Here is a 15,756-nt window from a genome sequence, read left to right as displayed (position 1 = left end):
GTATAATGGACTAACAAAGCTTATTCTCCCAGCATTATCTGTAAAGGTATTTGAAAGCGTTTTACCAATGGGAGTATCATGATAACTACCATGACGCTCAAAGTGACTGCGTAACTTGCTGAAGGTCACACAGCAAGCAACAGTGCTAAACAAAAATCCAGGTCTTATTCTGATGTAGGGTACAGGCTCAACTGACCCAGCCAGAGGCAAAGGCTAAACGTAGCTTTCTACCCTACTGCTGCCATCGATGCAGCATACAAGCAACTGCCATTTGAGTTCCTTCTACCTCTGTTGTGGGCTTCATCTTTCAAACTGCCGCTCCCAAGAGAACACGTTAGAGTGTGCTGAATGCCATTTCTGTGCAAGTCGTCTAAACTCAGACTGAATCAGGACAATTACATAACTTCGCTTAAATTGGCAAAGAACAGAGGGGCAATTGTACTTCTAAAAATTTGGCCTGGGCACCCATGTGAATAGTTTTAGATATACAAATCTTTAATAACCTGAAAAAAGAGAGAATTATTATTTTGAGGTGTAAGAGGAAGGAGATTAGGTCCAGGCCTGTAAATAACATTATATTAGTCTCAAAGACAATTAATTATGAATTGTAGCTGTAATTTCAGAGTCACAGCAGGAAGCTGAATTACACAAACGATGAATTCTAATGGAGCCAGTAGGCATTTTGCATTCCATCTACACATATTTTTGTACTAAATTATATCCTAGTCATAGTGAAACCATCTGAATGTGCACATCTATAAATCAGTTGGGTCAGACTGAAATCATAAAACATCAGAATGATTTTTCAGGTTTACTTTTGGAACAGTGCTAATTCTTAGTACTTTCCTTTGTAAGTAAATTTGCAGTAAATTTTCCCATCATTTCTATATTAATTTAACTGCAAAATAAGTAAAACACTGGAAATGAAACATACCTGGTGGGGCCACCATTCTCTGCCATTTTTGAAACAAGCAAGTCTTCAAGCAGTCTCGAGGACTTAGATTGTAAGTTTTATGTCTTGACATCAGTTCCTGCATTGGCTCCAGTATTACACACAACTGGAAGAAAAAGTCAGAATAGAATGATTTAATCCAAGCAAAAATTCAGTCGATCAGTATTTACATAGCTGGAAAGTATATTCTTGGCTTTTTTTTTTTACCCTTGCTAACAGAGCATGCCTTGTACAGCTCAGTTTAATCTGCACTGGGATTGCACAATCAAAACTCTGAATTGAGAAAACTTTTGCTCACTATTTGCTATCTTAACTATTTTAATAAAAAATCAGATAAACTGCAACTCTGGTCTTCCAGACTACAGAGATTTCAGAAGAGTAGAAAATTTTCATGCTTGATTGCCAAAACTGCAAAGATGAATTAATAAATAATAAAATGCCCATAGCGGGTTATCATTCCCATATAGCAAAATGTACACACAGTCATCTTCTGTCCTGCTGCACTCCACAATGAAGACTTCTCATAAATGAGGGTTGTAAATGTGTTCTTTTATCTTGCTATTGCATGCAAAATAATTCAAATAATTTTGTTCCTTTCTTGTTATGAGTACTATACATTCTCTTTCCATCACGTGAATGACATGTTCAAGAAAAAAGGGAAGCATTTTATTTTCCTCATCAACTTGAATGCTCTATTATGTTGAAGCTGGAGTTTTCTGAAAACATGGAATTTCAAGCAAACCTCTTCCTTAAATATCGTCTTATATATTTTCTACCTGTTCACATAGTAATTAAAATCACTGTTCACTGCTTTTTGCTCCTGTTAGTACAGCAGATCTAGCATAAAAAACACAGTGAGCTGGTTTCTATTCCCTCCTGTTTATCACCACAGAATCATTTCCAGTCAGTTAAACCTTATGCAAAGCCACAGAAGACTACAGAACTGCACACGTGTAATTGAGGGCTTACTCTCACTTGCAGGATCCTTGTTTTTTTGGTCATCTTACATGACAAGAAAAAATCCAGGTTGACCCCTAGGTTCCACCTGAAATTTGCAGGGCTGGCACATAGATGGAAAAGGTTCTTACTTGCTAACTGAGCACATTCGGTAAAGAAATAGCTGACACAAAATAACATGAAGCCTGCATGCCATTTGTAGTCACTTTTCAAAGCAGAACTGCATTTAGAAGCAGGGGAAGGTTTGCCTTTTTTTACCAACAGGAGTAAGGCAACAAGTTGGTCAAATTATTAGAAGTTAGAATGGCAACTGCAGAAAGGCATAACTTAAGCTGAGTCTTGTTTTGAGTTATTTACTTAATTTTAGCAAGTCTTGATGAAGAGGCATCTTGGATTTTCTTCATCAGGCGATGTTTTCCTCCCATAGTTTTACAAATATTTAAGACATAAGGCAAATTCTTCTCTCTGGGATGTAGAGCCGAACAATGTTTGCTCCATTCTCCCCATGTGTACCCCACTCTCATTCTTATAAATGGAGATGGAAAGTATGCAGGGAAAATAGCTGAAAGGGAGCTGCCATGAGGACTAAGAGATTAATTCAGCATTTAAATATTATTGTGTATTGGCACTGCCTTTTGATGAGCCTTTCATTAAGAGCAGTTAAAACAGAGATAACATAAAGCAGCAGGGAGAATGAAGAGCTTCAGTATGAGGAATTATTTTTTCCAACTGCAGAAATTGAATCTGCAGTTGCCTCATTGACTTTTTTCTTACATAGACTTTTTACATATATTTTTGCAGATAAATATCTGCAAGATAATCTAATAGACAGAGACCTGCTATCAGATTGTGCACTTTGGGCTCAGATTTTCCTCTAGTTCAATACTCTACCAAAAATTAAGAGCATCAGGGCCTAAAGTATGTGCAGGATCCAGTTTATGCTGTGAAAGAGGTGTTGTATTTTGAGTTCTTATTCAATTTATTCTGAAACCTGCAGGCACTTGCTCAGGTTTTGTGTGTGTGTGAGAGAGAGGGAGAGATTCGTGATCATAATCGACACCATTGCTTTGGTTCTCAAAAGACTGCGTTTCTGGCAGGGCTGCCTAAACTGTTTCATTATAAGCAGATAGTAACTAGCATGAAAAAGATAGCTGTGCTAATTCTTAACAAACTAGTTAGCCTGGGCAGAGCACTACACTCATGTAGCTCTACTGCTGCTGGGACTAAAAGTATGTAAATATACATGTAGGGTCTTCCAAGATTTCCTTAGGGACACTTTATTCATGACACATTTACTCCTCCGTACATATTTGTTGTTGGCAACAAAGAGAATGTTTCTTCTTTATCATCTGGCGAAGATGTTTCCGATTGTGCTCTAACCGTAACGCGCACTGAGGAGAACTGTGCAGTCCCTGCTGTCTGTAGGTATCTTGACTGCTAATCCTGTCTATAATCTCTTTCATTTCACACCCAAGATTAAAATGGGATATGGACCCAAAACGTAGCAATGCCTAACTGATCTCACGTGCATGGACTCAAAATAAGCGCTGGGGCCCCTGCACTGGGACACAGCATGGTCTCATCTTCTGGATATTTGGGAGCTGTACAGACTCGCATGAATTCCTCTTCTGGTTTTGGGGAATTCACAACCATTTTCTCCCTCTAAAGTCTGCAAATTGTAAGGTCAGCTTTGGATGCCTGAGTAATGGGAGGGCATTGCGCTCCATAGTGACAAGTCCATTTTAAATGCGTCTAGCTCATGTGAATTGTGCACAAATGTAAAACGAACTGGATTAACAATGATTGATATTAAATCTCACAGCCTTTTTCAGTGACCTTTGAGACCTATTTGAAATCTAAAGTGACTCAAAACAGAATCCCTGAAAGAGGAAAAGATCATGGTCCAATTATCTTAACTCTGAGGAACCTGCCAGTGACAATCAGTAGCTTGGTTTTTGCAGAGAGCTAGATTAAAAATGTGGGGACAAGATGCTTTTAAGAGCTAGGTTGGCCAAAACCACCTGCCGTCTTTAACCGCTAGTGAGCAGGGTAACTGGCAGGCTGGTTTGACTGCATCATTTTACAGAGTGACTTCTTAAAACAAAGCTAACAAAATGTTTTACGTACTCCTACATTCATTGGCATACAGAAGAAGCCTGAGGCTTAGACTGCCTATTCCCTACAGATCACCTAATCTCACTCTGTGAGATTCCTTTTCAAAACATCTATTTTAACATTTTTTTTCAAGCATTCAATAATATTAAAATGTACAAGTCTTTACTGCAGTACTATAATAATAATGATATTTGGAACACCAGCAAAACTGATCTCTTCTACAAGCATTTTCTGCACAGCTCAGAATCAGTCACCCAGGAAAACACCCTAAAGACTTAAAAACTTCAGTGCAGTGACGATATATGATCACAGAAGTAATTTCTACTTTTCTAGGGACCCAGAACCTTTAATGGCAACGCTTGACAAGACACAGTTAGACATTTCCAAGCTCCACGTTTAGACAACACAAAAGGTGGGACTCATTTGCCCACACACATGTGTCTAGCACCAGCTGAAATGCCCTAGGTTATGCTGGATCTGATCCATCTGATCGTTCTTGCTGTCCCAGAAGGACTCAAGGCTCCATGTGGGTGTTTCAGGCACTAGAAGGTGTCTATAGTGTGTGGGCAATTGAATGAAGCCCAAAGTTAAAAGAAAAATTATGCTTCTTTTAGTTTTTATAACATATTTGAAAGAATGTGTACCGTAACAGGTTATCTACTTTCCCTCTCCAGTACTAAAACATACTGAAAGAACTCCACACAATGCTTAGTAACCCAATAGTATTAGATTTAGCTTCCAGTCATGTTTTCGTATTTGAACTCATCACAATGATGTCTGACCATTACTGCAGAACCATTGCTGTTTCACTGCAGATAGCTGTGAGTTGGATCCAGTGCTAGAGACGAACACAGTGTTTTACAGTGAGAGAAGTCATTGGCATGAAAAGTTTCTATTCGTGGGTGCCGAGCACACAGTGGGAGACATGCACACATTTTGGTGCTGTACAAAGTGTCAGTGATTTTTGCTAGAGTTCCATATGGATCCTATGGACAATTCATCAATTACAGGGCTTGGATCCAACTTGAGAAAATGGTAATGTTATGCCCTTGGGGCTCAGGGAAGTGAAAGTAGGGAACATAATAAAGCACATGGTCTTTTGCGTTAGTAAAACACATCTGGAAGGATTTGATTTATTTTATTTTTTTAATGACTTCTTTTTTTTAGAGGAGAAGACTAGCATTTATAGGTTTCAAAACCCAGTGTGTTTTAAGAAGGGAGTTATATGAGGAGATACTGGAGGCACTGCAGACAGGAGTTAGAGGATTCTGAGAATATGGATCCACACATAATTTCCTGTAATACTTCAGGTATCAGCAGAGCCAAAAACGGCCTTCATAGGTAAGGGGTCAGATTCAGCTCTGAGATCACTCCAGTCACACCAAGAATGGTTTTAGCCTTATGATTTTTGTTCTAACACCAGGTTTCTATTTTATTCTGAGAATAGACGTGCATTCCGATAGCAGTGAAGATTAGCAGAAAGACCAATGTGAAAGCTCTCTTTTACCTTAAATTTGCATACCATACGCTTATGTATTCTATTGCTAATTGAATTAGCAATTACCTTCTTCAGTGAAACCTCCATGAGAATTTTTACATTTCCAGTAGCGAAGGTTTGGTGAAGACGTTGCGGTCCTGCTGGCTGTGAGCTGCAGGTGGCAGAGCTGGCCCAGCTAACAGTCTTCCCCTGCTTACATGCTAGGAGCACAAAAGAACTGCAGCCTTTCAGGCTTTCAATGCCTTTTGCATTTTAAAGAGAATTCAGTGGGACTCGAGTCTTGCAATACTTAGGTGGTGAGACTGACATAACCACCAGACAGTTTCCTTAAAGCAGGAAACATCTCTGGTCAGTAAGTGCTGCTCAGCCATCGACTCCCAAAGTCTACCAAAAGAAGCAACTTTTGAGAACTGTGTCTTCCCATGGTTACCAGTTTTGTCTGTATAAGCAGAAGTTTCACTAACCACAATTAAAAACCCGGAATTATCTAAAATTTACATGTAGATGACACTTTAAAATGTTAATGTATAAAGTAACATCAGTTTTTCTGAATGACACCAGCAAGGAACCTGACAGAGATGAGAGTGTTCCCTGAAGTTTTACTGAAATTTAGTTTCAACTCTTTGATGCTTGAAATTTCTCCTGGTTGAAAGCCTGTATTAATCACCTGAAAACTACAGGACCTGTTGCATAGTCAGAGCTCACAGACCTTTACAACCCTTCCTAAAAGTGACAAAAAAACATTTAAATGGGAGTATTAGTCACTGTCTAATGTTCAGGTAGGGTGTTGACAGTGAAGGTATGTATACCTTGAATACACTGTGCAGCCTTGAACAGGTTCGGTGCTTTCTTTTAGAGCTCATTTTTTATCCTCCACAAAGATTGAGCTACTAACTAACAATTCTGAACACAATGACATCTTATTTCTGTGCTGAAATGCAGTCTTCCCTCTGCATGCCCTATACGTGCTCTAGAGAGAACGGCTCCAGTTAACGTTGCCAGTGAAATTCTGGCCCCAATGCATTTCCCTGGGAAAGGTCCCATTGACTTCAGTGGGGCAGGATTTCTGAAAAGAACCGACAGGTCTCTGCACACTGTTCTATGGACATCCACAGATATGTATTTCCAGAGGTTCATGACACGTTACTAATACATCTGTGATGAGGAAGGTGACACATTATGGGTATTTTTTCAGCCCCTGTGAAAGAGCTATACCTGAAAGTCTGACTTCCAGGAGTGGTGTCAAAGCCCTGTGCAAGTGTCCTGCGCTCCCAGCAGTATGGCACTGAAATGGTAATGCTTTGCTGCAGTCCTCAATATGGTTCATTCTCTGGTGTTAGAAATAGGGAAGGCTTATAGCTGAGTTTAAATTTCTCTGCTCATGCTTGTTTTTCAAAATTAATGTAAGTATCATTCCTCTGCAGAACAGAGGGAGGAATGAAAATTTCCTAGGAACATATTGCTGCTTCTTTCACTGGCCGGCTTGCAATTCACTGCTGAAAATAGCTTGTGTTTTTTAAGAATCACAATGTGAATACAGAACATTTTCATCTTAAAAACCGTCTTTGTTTTCCATTAAAAACATGGAGATATAAATGAGAAATGTTTTGGGTTTTTTATGAACCAAAAGAAATGAGGGGTTTTTTTACATACTTGTTTTTCTGGAGGGGATTGCTTTTGCTTTATTCTAAGCTCTTGCCCAGTATGTCAAGTCAAATATAAGTCTCTTCCATCAGTGCATTTCAGTGGTTCAACTATATCCATGCTCCTTCCCTGCATGATAAACTTTAAGCCAAAATAAGTGGGTTTGAGATTCCCATCACTCAACATACTAGTCTGCTAACTGCTTTCACTTTTTGAAGAGCCACTGTATGCTCCTGTTGAGATGTGGACACTAATAAGAAATGTTCATTGTACATCCCATGTAATGATATACATGGAATAAAATGATCAATTTTGAAATTTTGCAGTACTTACTTAGTGTAGCAAGCAGCAAATTCAGTAACCACTTTGATTTAAATTATAAAAGTAGTTATTTTAACCTGACTATTCAAAATCCAGTCTGCACAGGTTTATTTATTTTAGTGAAACCTTAGATGATCTTTGGGACAGAATGAAAAGGCAGCTCTTAACTCCAATAGCTTAAGTAGTCCAATATCATAGGGGGATCCCTGACTTGTTTACCGTAACTACTGTTCTCTCCGTATTTCCAATTCCCTCTGTGCCAAAGATTTTTAAATTGTCAGTGCATAAGCAGATTGAAGTCCTTGGTTTTGCTACATAGGTAGGGAACAATATGAGCTTTTGGTGTCCAGAAGGAGGTGGGAAACTGCTTGGAAATATGGTATAAGCACATTTACTGTATTTACTCCTAAATTAAGTACATTTGCTTTAAACAGATAGTAATGAAAAGGTTTAAAACCTGTCACTGACATTTCTTTCTTTAGGCTTTGACTTAAAATCTCACTGAGATGAATGTGACCGCACCTCTCAAAGAAATTGTTTTAGACTGGTTCAGGGCTCAGCAAGAGAGCACTGCATCAGCTTGAACTTGGCTCATATTTTAAGTACATCTCCCAAACCATATGGAGTGGATATTTTGTGTTAGCTTTAAAAGATGCAGAAACTCATTCTGCAGCACAATACCATAGGAAGAGCAGATTCTGGGACAAATTCTGTAACCTGAGATTTACTGGGTCTGGGATATACTTAATAGCCATCACTCCACACTGGAGAAGGTTCCATGTTTTGTGACTACTCACCATGCTGAGTCAAGAAATATTTATACTTGCAATCACCTAAGAAGCTAGGAATTACAATTTCCAGCTTAACACTTGCAATATTAATGATCATTAGCATCTACAGCTTATTATTTATTATTTATACAGTGCCAGAGATACACACGGATATTTCACAAACTACCGAGCTCCTCGTTCTGAAGAGATTCCTATCTCAACTACATAAGAGGGAAAATACTAAGCCAGGAGTAATTTGGCAACAGTAAGGTATGCACATGAAAACAACAATTTCATGTAGCTATCTACAAGTCCCTTGAGGACTACTGATATGTATTTAAATGGTTCTCACGTGTTGTCACTTGAAAATATGGCTGGTTTGCTATGCAGATTGCTTGCCACACATTAAGCAAAATGTCATTCATTTCATTGATACTTTGGTTATTTAGGAAACAATATAAGATCAATGCTGCCACAAGACTCCTGGAATTCAGTATTTCCTTCCTGGGCGTTGCCAACCCTGCAAGATGCAGTGGGATGATATGCAACTACTGAAGCTCCATGCTGGATTCACTAGTAAATACTCAGCACTGCGTAATGTTTATTCATCCTATGCTCTGCCCTGAATGCCAGTCTAGGACTCTCCAGTTTCTCACTAACACCCAGAGGTAGCAAATGATTTCTCAATAATGCAGTATTCAGCTGCTCAATTGCTCCCAAGCTACATAGCTCATCATGTTTTTACACTGCTCTGTATCTGCAGCCATTTCAAATCCCAGCAACAGTGAGAATGGAAAGAAGCAGCATTCATTTCAGGTAAGGCAAAGCTTAAAAAAAAAGTGTTTTTCCAGGCAAATACTATGAGTGGGTAGGAAACAGAAACAGTTTTTAACACAGCTATCACCAGCACTGCAGCTAATTCTCATTAGTGTGTTGGACCCCAATTTAATTTCTTTCTCTCTCTCCTTCCCTCTTTTTTTTTTTTTTTTAATTTTTTTTTTTTTTAATTTTAACATATCAGCTAGCTAACAGCTTCTACCAGTGCCCTCTCCTCCACACACTCTGGAGCAATGCAGATGATCATGGAAACTTTGCTAGCTCTCGTGGCCATTAATTCTGCCCTTTCATGTGGTGGCATCAGTGACAGCATCAAAACCGTGCACCTGGTCAGCAAGGAACTCAACCTCCTTTACAATTCAAAAAGCTTCTCCCTCCTTCACTGCATCCCACCCAGCACTTTGGGTTCCTCACTCCCTGCAGTGTGCCCATACTAGCAAAAGGGCTCCAGGTTCAAACGTCTTTGTTCTTGCAGAACTGCTGATGAAATGCTTTGCAGACAGCTAAGCACACTCTGCCCTGAGAAGAACCTCATTTGAGGGCCTCCTTAGCATTCATATTGTACCAAACTAAGCATTTCTTACGCTGGACATGAGCAGTCTTAGTGACATTCAGTTTATATGTAATTAAAGGCACCTTCGAGATGCCATGTAATGAATGCTGAACTGGACAGATGTGCTCTCCTTTCCCCGTCGGAGGGGAAGCACTCATGCTGGAGCTGCATTTGTGGAGACGAGTTTGACGTCTGCTTTATTTAGTTATCACTTTGGCAGCACGCTCATCATTACAGCATGTGCTGGAATGAATTCTGTTTCACAATACTCCTAAGCATTACAAAAATGTTTTAGGCCTCCCAGACATTGCTGTAACTATTTGATAGCCCTCTCCCCTCAGACTTTTTGAAAAAGTAGCTCTTTTTACTTTCCTTGTGATTTTGCTTAAACTTTCTATTTAGATCTATAGTTTATGGGTTTAGAAAAGAGCTCTACTGTTTTGCTTCTCTCTTTGAAGTTTTAATACTGCTTTTTAATAGATTTATATTTTTTGGACTCTTTGCAAGAACTTTGCAACTTTAAATTATTCACTCTTCCTCTCACTACCCAGCCATTAAAAGAATGTCCTTTCAGTAAATGCTCTTTTTCCTATTCACCCACTGTACAATGGGGAGATGTCTAGATTAGATGTAAGGAAGAAGTTCTTTGCTGTGAGGGTGGTGAGGCACTGGAACAAGCTGCCCAGAGAGGCTGTGGATGCCCCATCCCTGGCAGTGTTCAAGGCCAGGTTGGATGGGGCTTTGAGCAACCTGCTCTGGTGGAAGGTGTCCCTGCCCATGGCAGGGGGGGTTGGAACTAGATGATCTTTAAGGTCCCTTCCAACCCAAACCATTCTATGATTCTATGTTTTGAAAAACCCCTCCTTCAACAGCATCACTCAAGTCTTAAGAGCTTTTAATATTGTTTGCACCAGCTGGGATCACGCCTGTTCCTATTTCCTACACCAAAGTGAACAGTGAAGGTTATCTGGTTCCTTCCTTTTCCCCTGATGACAAATCAGGCAAAGTAAGGGCAGTTCATTTCAATAACACAAGTAGATATTCCTGGAATCCCAATGGCAGAGGCAAACTGCATCCAGTTGCTGGATGTATTTTCAGCTAATGAAAACAAAAGAACTTGCAGCAGAAGTCTCATCTTCCTCCTGATGGGCTTAGTTCTGAAGGCTGTGAAAACCCAGAATCTGAATAATTGACCACCTAACTCTTCCTTATAGACCTCCTGGTGCAATCTGCCCTCATCCAAAGTATATAGATTATTTGGTGTTTTCTGCAATGAAGTCGACCTGCTTGAGCCTTCTCCTTGAGCAGAGATCCTAACTGCAGAAAAGGATCAATACATCAAATCACAAGCCTGTATCATAATGAAAAGTCTTGTACAGCCCGTCATATTGTATGATTCTTCTCTCACAACTATCTGTATATTCAGTGATCAATAGGCAAGATTTGTGTCTTGCATATCTCAGATCAGAATTAAGCTCTTAAATGATTTTAAGGGAGACCATAAAATTTATCTTTGTAATTTAATTTAACATTAGTGTTAAATTATATTGCAAAGCGCATCATGTTGACTGCATGATATGATCCTTTATACTGCACTTGGTATTGCGGTGAGTATCAATTTCAGAGAGCTTGTCAGGACAAAATTAAATTTTAATGTAAATCGGAACAGATTCATTGATTTCAGCCTATACTGGATTTGGATGGAGTTCCACCATTATGTGGGGGTTAAGGCTGGTCTGTAGTAATTAACAGGAGGAGCTAAGCACTTTGGACCAAATATTTTTTACTTGAGCCTTGTCCTGTGAACTAATCTCTCCTTTTTTACATCCAATTATAGGTTGTGAATCAACACAGATACCCAATAGCTGTTGTTTTCCCTCACTGTGTTTCAGTGGCCTGGTGCAAAACACATGACATTTGAAAGCTTTCGTAATTTCATTTTCTCTAGAAGTTCAAAAATCATACAGCTTACAATTTATTCTCATTTCATTATTATTGCCTCTGCTCCTAACACAATCACCAGTTTTATTTCTTACACAACACCGAGTTAAGAACAAAACATGGGTGACTTTGGAGACTGTTGTGCACTTCAAAAGAGGTTTGTTCCTCTCTCATTCTTTGCCAAGTGCAGATATTCAATAACCAGAATTCCTTAATAATCCACCATCACAGCCAGTCCAAACAGTATCTTTAGGAAACAGCATCGGAAAGGTCTATTTCCCTGTTTGCCATCTCCCATCACTATCACGTGTGATGTTGCTGCATGACATTTCCTTCCTCTCTATTTCTCCAAAGGCAAACAAGCTACTATTCAGCAGTTCTGAGTCAAATCCTAACACCTGATATTTCTGATATGCAAACTGTTAGCTTTTTCTATTTGTGCAACAATGAGACCTTATCAGTTTTGCCGCTTTTCATTTTGACTATGAAATGCATCCACTATCACTCTTCACCTGTGTCCCTGGCAGCTCCCTTAGGTTCAGATGGAATCCGGTATGTTGTTTGTCTTGTTCAAACTCCTGCTGATCCAAAACAAATCACAGCATTATAAAAAAGATCAAGGGTGTAGGGACTGCATTTGAATGCTGACAATTTTTAGTGTGCAGCTGTATTACAACTTGGAAATAAGTTTAGGAATATTTTTGTGGTGAAGTGGTCTGGAGACAGCAACTGCTGCCTTAAAGATACTGAAAGCAGAACAATAGGACAGGCTATGCCTGGCCAAAATACAAGTCTAAAAATCCAGTGGTGTAGTTGAAGTTTTAGTTTAGTGTGTAATTTTTTGAGGGTACTTCAAAATATGTGCCACAGATGAAGAGACTCTTTATACTGAAAACCAAAACATCACCTTCGCCTTTGATTTTACAAATTCACTTTTGTACACTGCACTTTTTTCAGGTTTCCTTGTACAAGAAATCAGCTTTCCTTCATACAATAGGTACACATGAAGATGCATACATACTGAGGCAATATCACAACTATGATTCAGCCTTCAGACTAATGTGTACATAGCAACTCTAATCTTATTTACAACCATGCAAAAAGAAAGCTTTTTCCAGAGTATAAGCAGCTAGCTCTTCTGTGTCATGAATCTCTTCCCCCGTAATATAAAATCCTCTTGTTTCTATACTGCAGCTCAAGCAGAAATGCAGTGTTTTTTCACATAACCAGTTCTATTTTTAGCCTGAATTGAAGGAAGTCTGCAGCATTAATAAATGGAAGAGAAGTACAGAACTACACCGCATGGTAATGTGCCAATGCAAAAGCTAGCTTGGCCTTTAGCCAATGAACTGTGGTTAGATGTTAGAGCAATGAAAGTAAAAACACCACTTATAATGGAATGATTAATAAGCTGACAAACTTCCATGCATTTATTTCATACTTTTTGAATGTCAACCTTATTAATACCAATATATTTTCTATTTTATTAGTGATATCTCTCAGCCTGATGCATAGAGAGACATATATATGTGTATGTATTTTTACATATACAATTGAGGTTTGCTTAATTCTGTGTTCAAATAGAAAGGAACAATATAAGAAGCAGATGATACTTCACAGTGCAGAGCTTGACAAAGGAAAAAAAGAATACGGAAGGAGCTTTTCTTTATAAACAAATAAAGCAACTCCACTAGACACAAAACCTATTGTTTCATGATTTTCTCTCCTCTTGACTCTGCAATTCCCTTGTTTGGTACCAAAATTATGAAAGCAAAAATCCTCCAGAGCCGTTACACAGAGGACAAAAGTTCACAGTTCTTACAGGGACACAGAGTCTTCTGTAATCTCTCCACTTCTTGCCCAATCCACAAAACTTGTCCCAGCACTGTTACGCTGTGGACAGATGGATGTTTATATAAAAGACCTTGTGCCTCCATAAAATTCCATTTTGGGGTTATATAAAAACAGCAATTACTGGAAAATGGAACTTTTTAATTAAACGTATTCGAAGAAAGTAGGGATTAATGACTTTAAAGTAGAGAGTATTTAATGCTTGCAGTCATAGTTCATCCACTAGTGAAGCTGTATTATCACCATCAGGCAACGATGCTTTTAAGTATTGACAGGGTGTGCATTAATAATGCTTAAACTGTTTTCATAACAACATAATTAGTAACACAACTAATCTATACTATACCTATTATTAAAATAATGTTTTAATAAACTTAATTCACAGCAACATCCTCAGAATAAATAAGGATGCATTTCGGATCAGGCCAGTTGTCCCTTGGCCCAGTGAATTGCAGATAAGCTACATTTAGAATCTTTTTGGTCATGCTGATGTAGAGTACAGTTCCTGATAATTGCCCCAGAAAAATGTAATAACTGCCCATGTGATTCACTGATCTGTAGGTAGGAAGGAAATTATTACTTTGCACTTCAATTAAATACAGGCAATAAAACATGGGCAAAATTATTTACTGGTTCTGAAATTGTGCCTGAACGGATCAGAGCCTGGGTCGTGCTCATCTTAAAAATCAAGCTCTAACTCTGTACTTCACATGGATCAAATACTGTATAGTGAGTACAGAAATCCAAGCACGAAAGTCAAAAGAGAAAAAAAACAAACCACCAACATTAGGTTTGTTTTTCTCTTAAGAATTCTATTCAGGTACAGCAAAATCGATACTTTTCCTCTGACTGTACACAGTGTACTCGAGCTGTTCTGTCAGGATCTATACAAAAAACAGAGATGGGATTTAAGGCGGGTGGATCTGATGGTCAGGTGGAGGTATAACACGCCGGCACGCGTGGCTCCCGCTTCCCAGAACGACTGCATCTCGCAGCGCCGTGGGGGCATCGTGCGCGGCGACGGCACCGCCTTACACCACCCACGCACACCAGTGCTCGGTGGTCTGCCGGTGCTGCAGAGGTATTCCCCGGGGAAACACATCTAACGCCCCCCCCGAGAGCGAAAAGTGCCATGACACGGTGGCCGTGGCCGGGCGGGGAGAGTCCAGCCTCTTCCCACCCCCGCCGCACTGCAGCATAGCATTAGACAGAAAGATGGAGAAGTACCAAACCAAACTGACAGTCGCTACGCACTTAGAAAAATCAGACTGCCCAATCTGCCTGGTATCTTAATAAATTAGGTACTGGATCATTCAACTGCCTTATAACACGTTATGCTGTACCTCAACTTGACCTCCCCTATACTAATCTTTTGTGATGTGAAATGACTAAGATCCGTGCTCCCTCTTTCCCCATGTATGTAAAGAAGTAAGATAAAAAGCAAATAGGAAAAAACAATCTTCTTAACCCTTTCCCTGCTTCTGTTTCCCCCTCCCCAGTCTTTTACAAGGCCATCCTGCAGTAGTTCCTGAGATGCACCAGCATCATCTCACACTACTTGGTGTGGCTGCTGTCTGGTCTCGGTGCGTGTCTTGATATGTCTGTGTTGAATTTCTGGGTTAGTCGTACAGGTGAAATGGAAAAAGGAGAGAGCAATAACACACAATTGTTTCACAAAAAGAAAGCTTTCAATGGTTGTCAAATTACTTAATCCACAGACTACTTAGATGAATAACTGAGCTGCCAGCTGAAAAGGAAATGTATTTTCTGGGAAGTCTTTCAAATGCATCCATTCATTTGAAGTTCTCAATAATAGCAATATTGAAAAAGGTCTTCTGTGCGTGCATCGGTGCTGCCAACTGCACTGCAGCACTGCTCTCAATGCTGTTAACTGTGTGACTGAGGTTGTGCTTCAGCAGCACAGCAACCCTGGTGTTAAAGCTCCTGGGTACCAGTGATGCAGAGAGCTGTGCTTGTAGAAAATAATTTGACCGGTTCAATTTTTTTCAAAAATATTTGACATATTACTTTTGTATCAGCACGCTTCATGCCATACAAGGAATCATCTGTCAGTTCCATTCCAGCATCAGATCAGGTATCGCCCAGCACAAAGTCAGTCTCAATTCCACAACGGATGCTCTGTTAGTATAACAGAAATGATCCAGGCTAAGTTTATATGGCTTGGTGATCCAGCGCAGAAGGATCATTAGCAATGGCTGTGGAACCACAGACTTACGGGTACATATATGCTCCCGAACAAAACGGGTGAGGCCCATTCTCCAGCCCTCAGGGCACGTGACAGAGCAGCGCTTGTGTG

The 15,756-nt window shown here is 39.6% G+C and overlaps 1 protein-coding gene across 21 annotated transcripts in view; it reads right to left on the bottom strand.

Moving 5' to 3' along the window:
- Positions 1-15,756, bottom strand: part of LDB2 (LIM domain binding 2) — a 221,526-nt gene that overhangs the window by 10,749 nt on the left and 195,021 nt on the right. For 14 of the 21 annotated variants that reach the window (XM_069793057.1, XM_069793061.1, XM_069793056.1 and 11 more), the window contains 2 exons: positions 12,101-12,166; positions 935-1,058 (listed from right to left, as the gene is read on the bottom strand). In XM_069793057.1, coding sequence (XP_069649158.1) covers positions 935-1,058; positions 12,101-12,166 — 190 coding nt within the window. The remainder of the gene's footprint in view (positions 1-934; positions 1,059-12,100; positions 12,167-15,756) is intronic. The other 7 variants (XM_069793075.1, XM_069793068.1, XM_069793066.1 and 4 more) reach the window with 1 other exon arrangement.

The sequence above is a fragment of the Haliaeetus albicilla genome, chromosome 1 (assembly GCF_947461875.1).
Source record: "Haliaeetus albicilla chromosome 1, bHalAlb1.1, whole genome shotgun sequence".
NCBI lineage: Eukaryota > Metazoa > Chordata > Aves > Accipitriformes > Accipitridae > Haliaeetus > Haliaeetus albicilla.
This window is presented reverse-complemented; position numbering and strand designations above follow the sequence as displayed.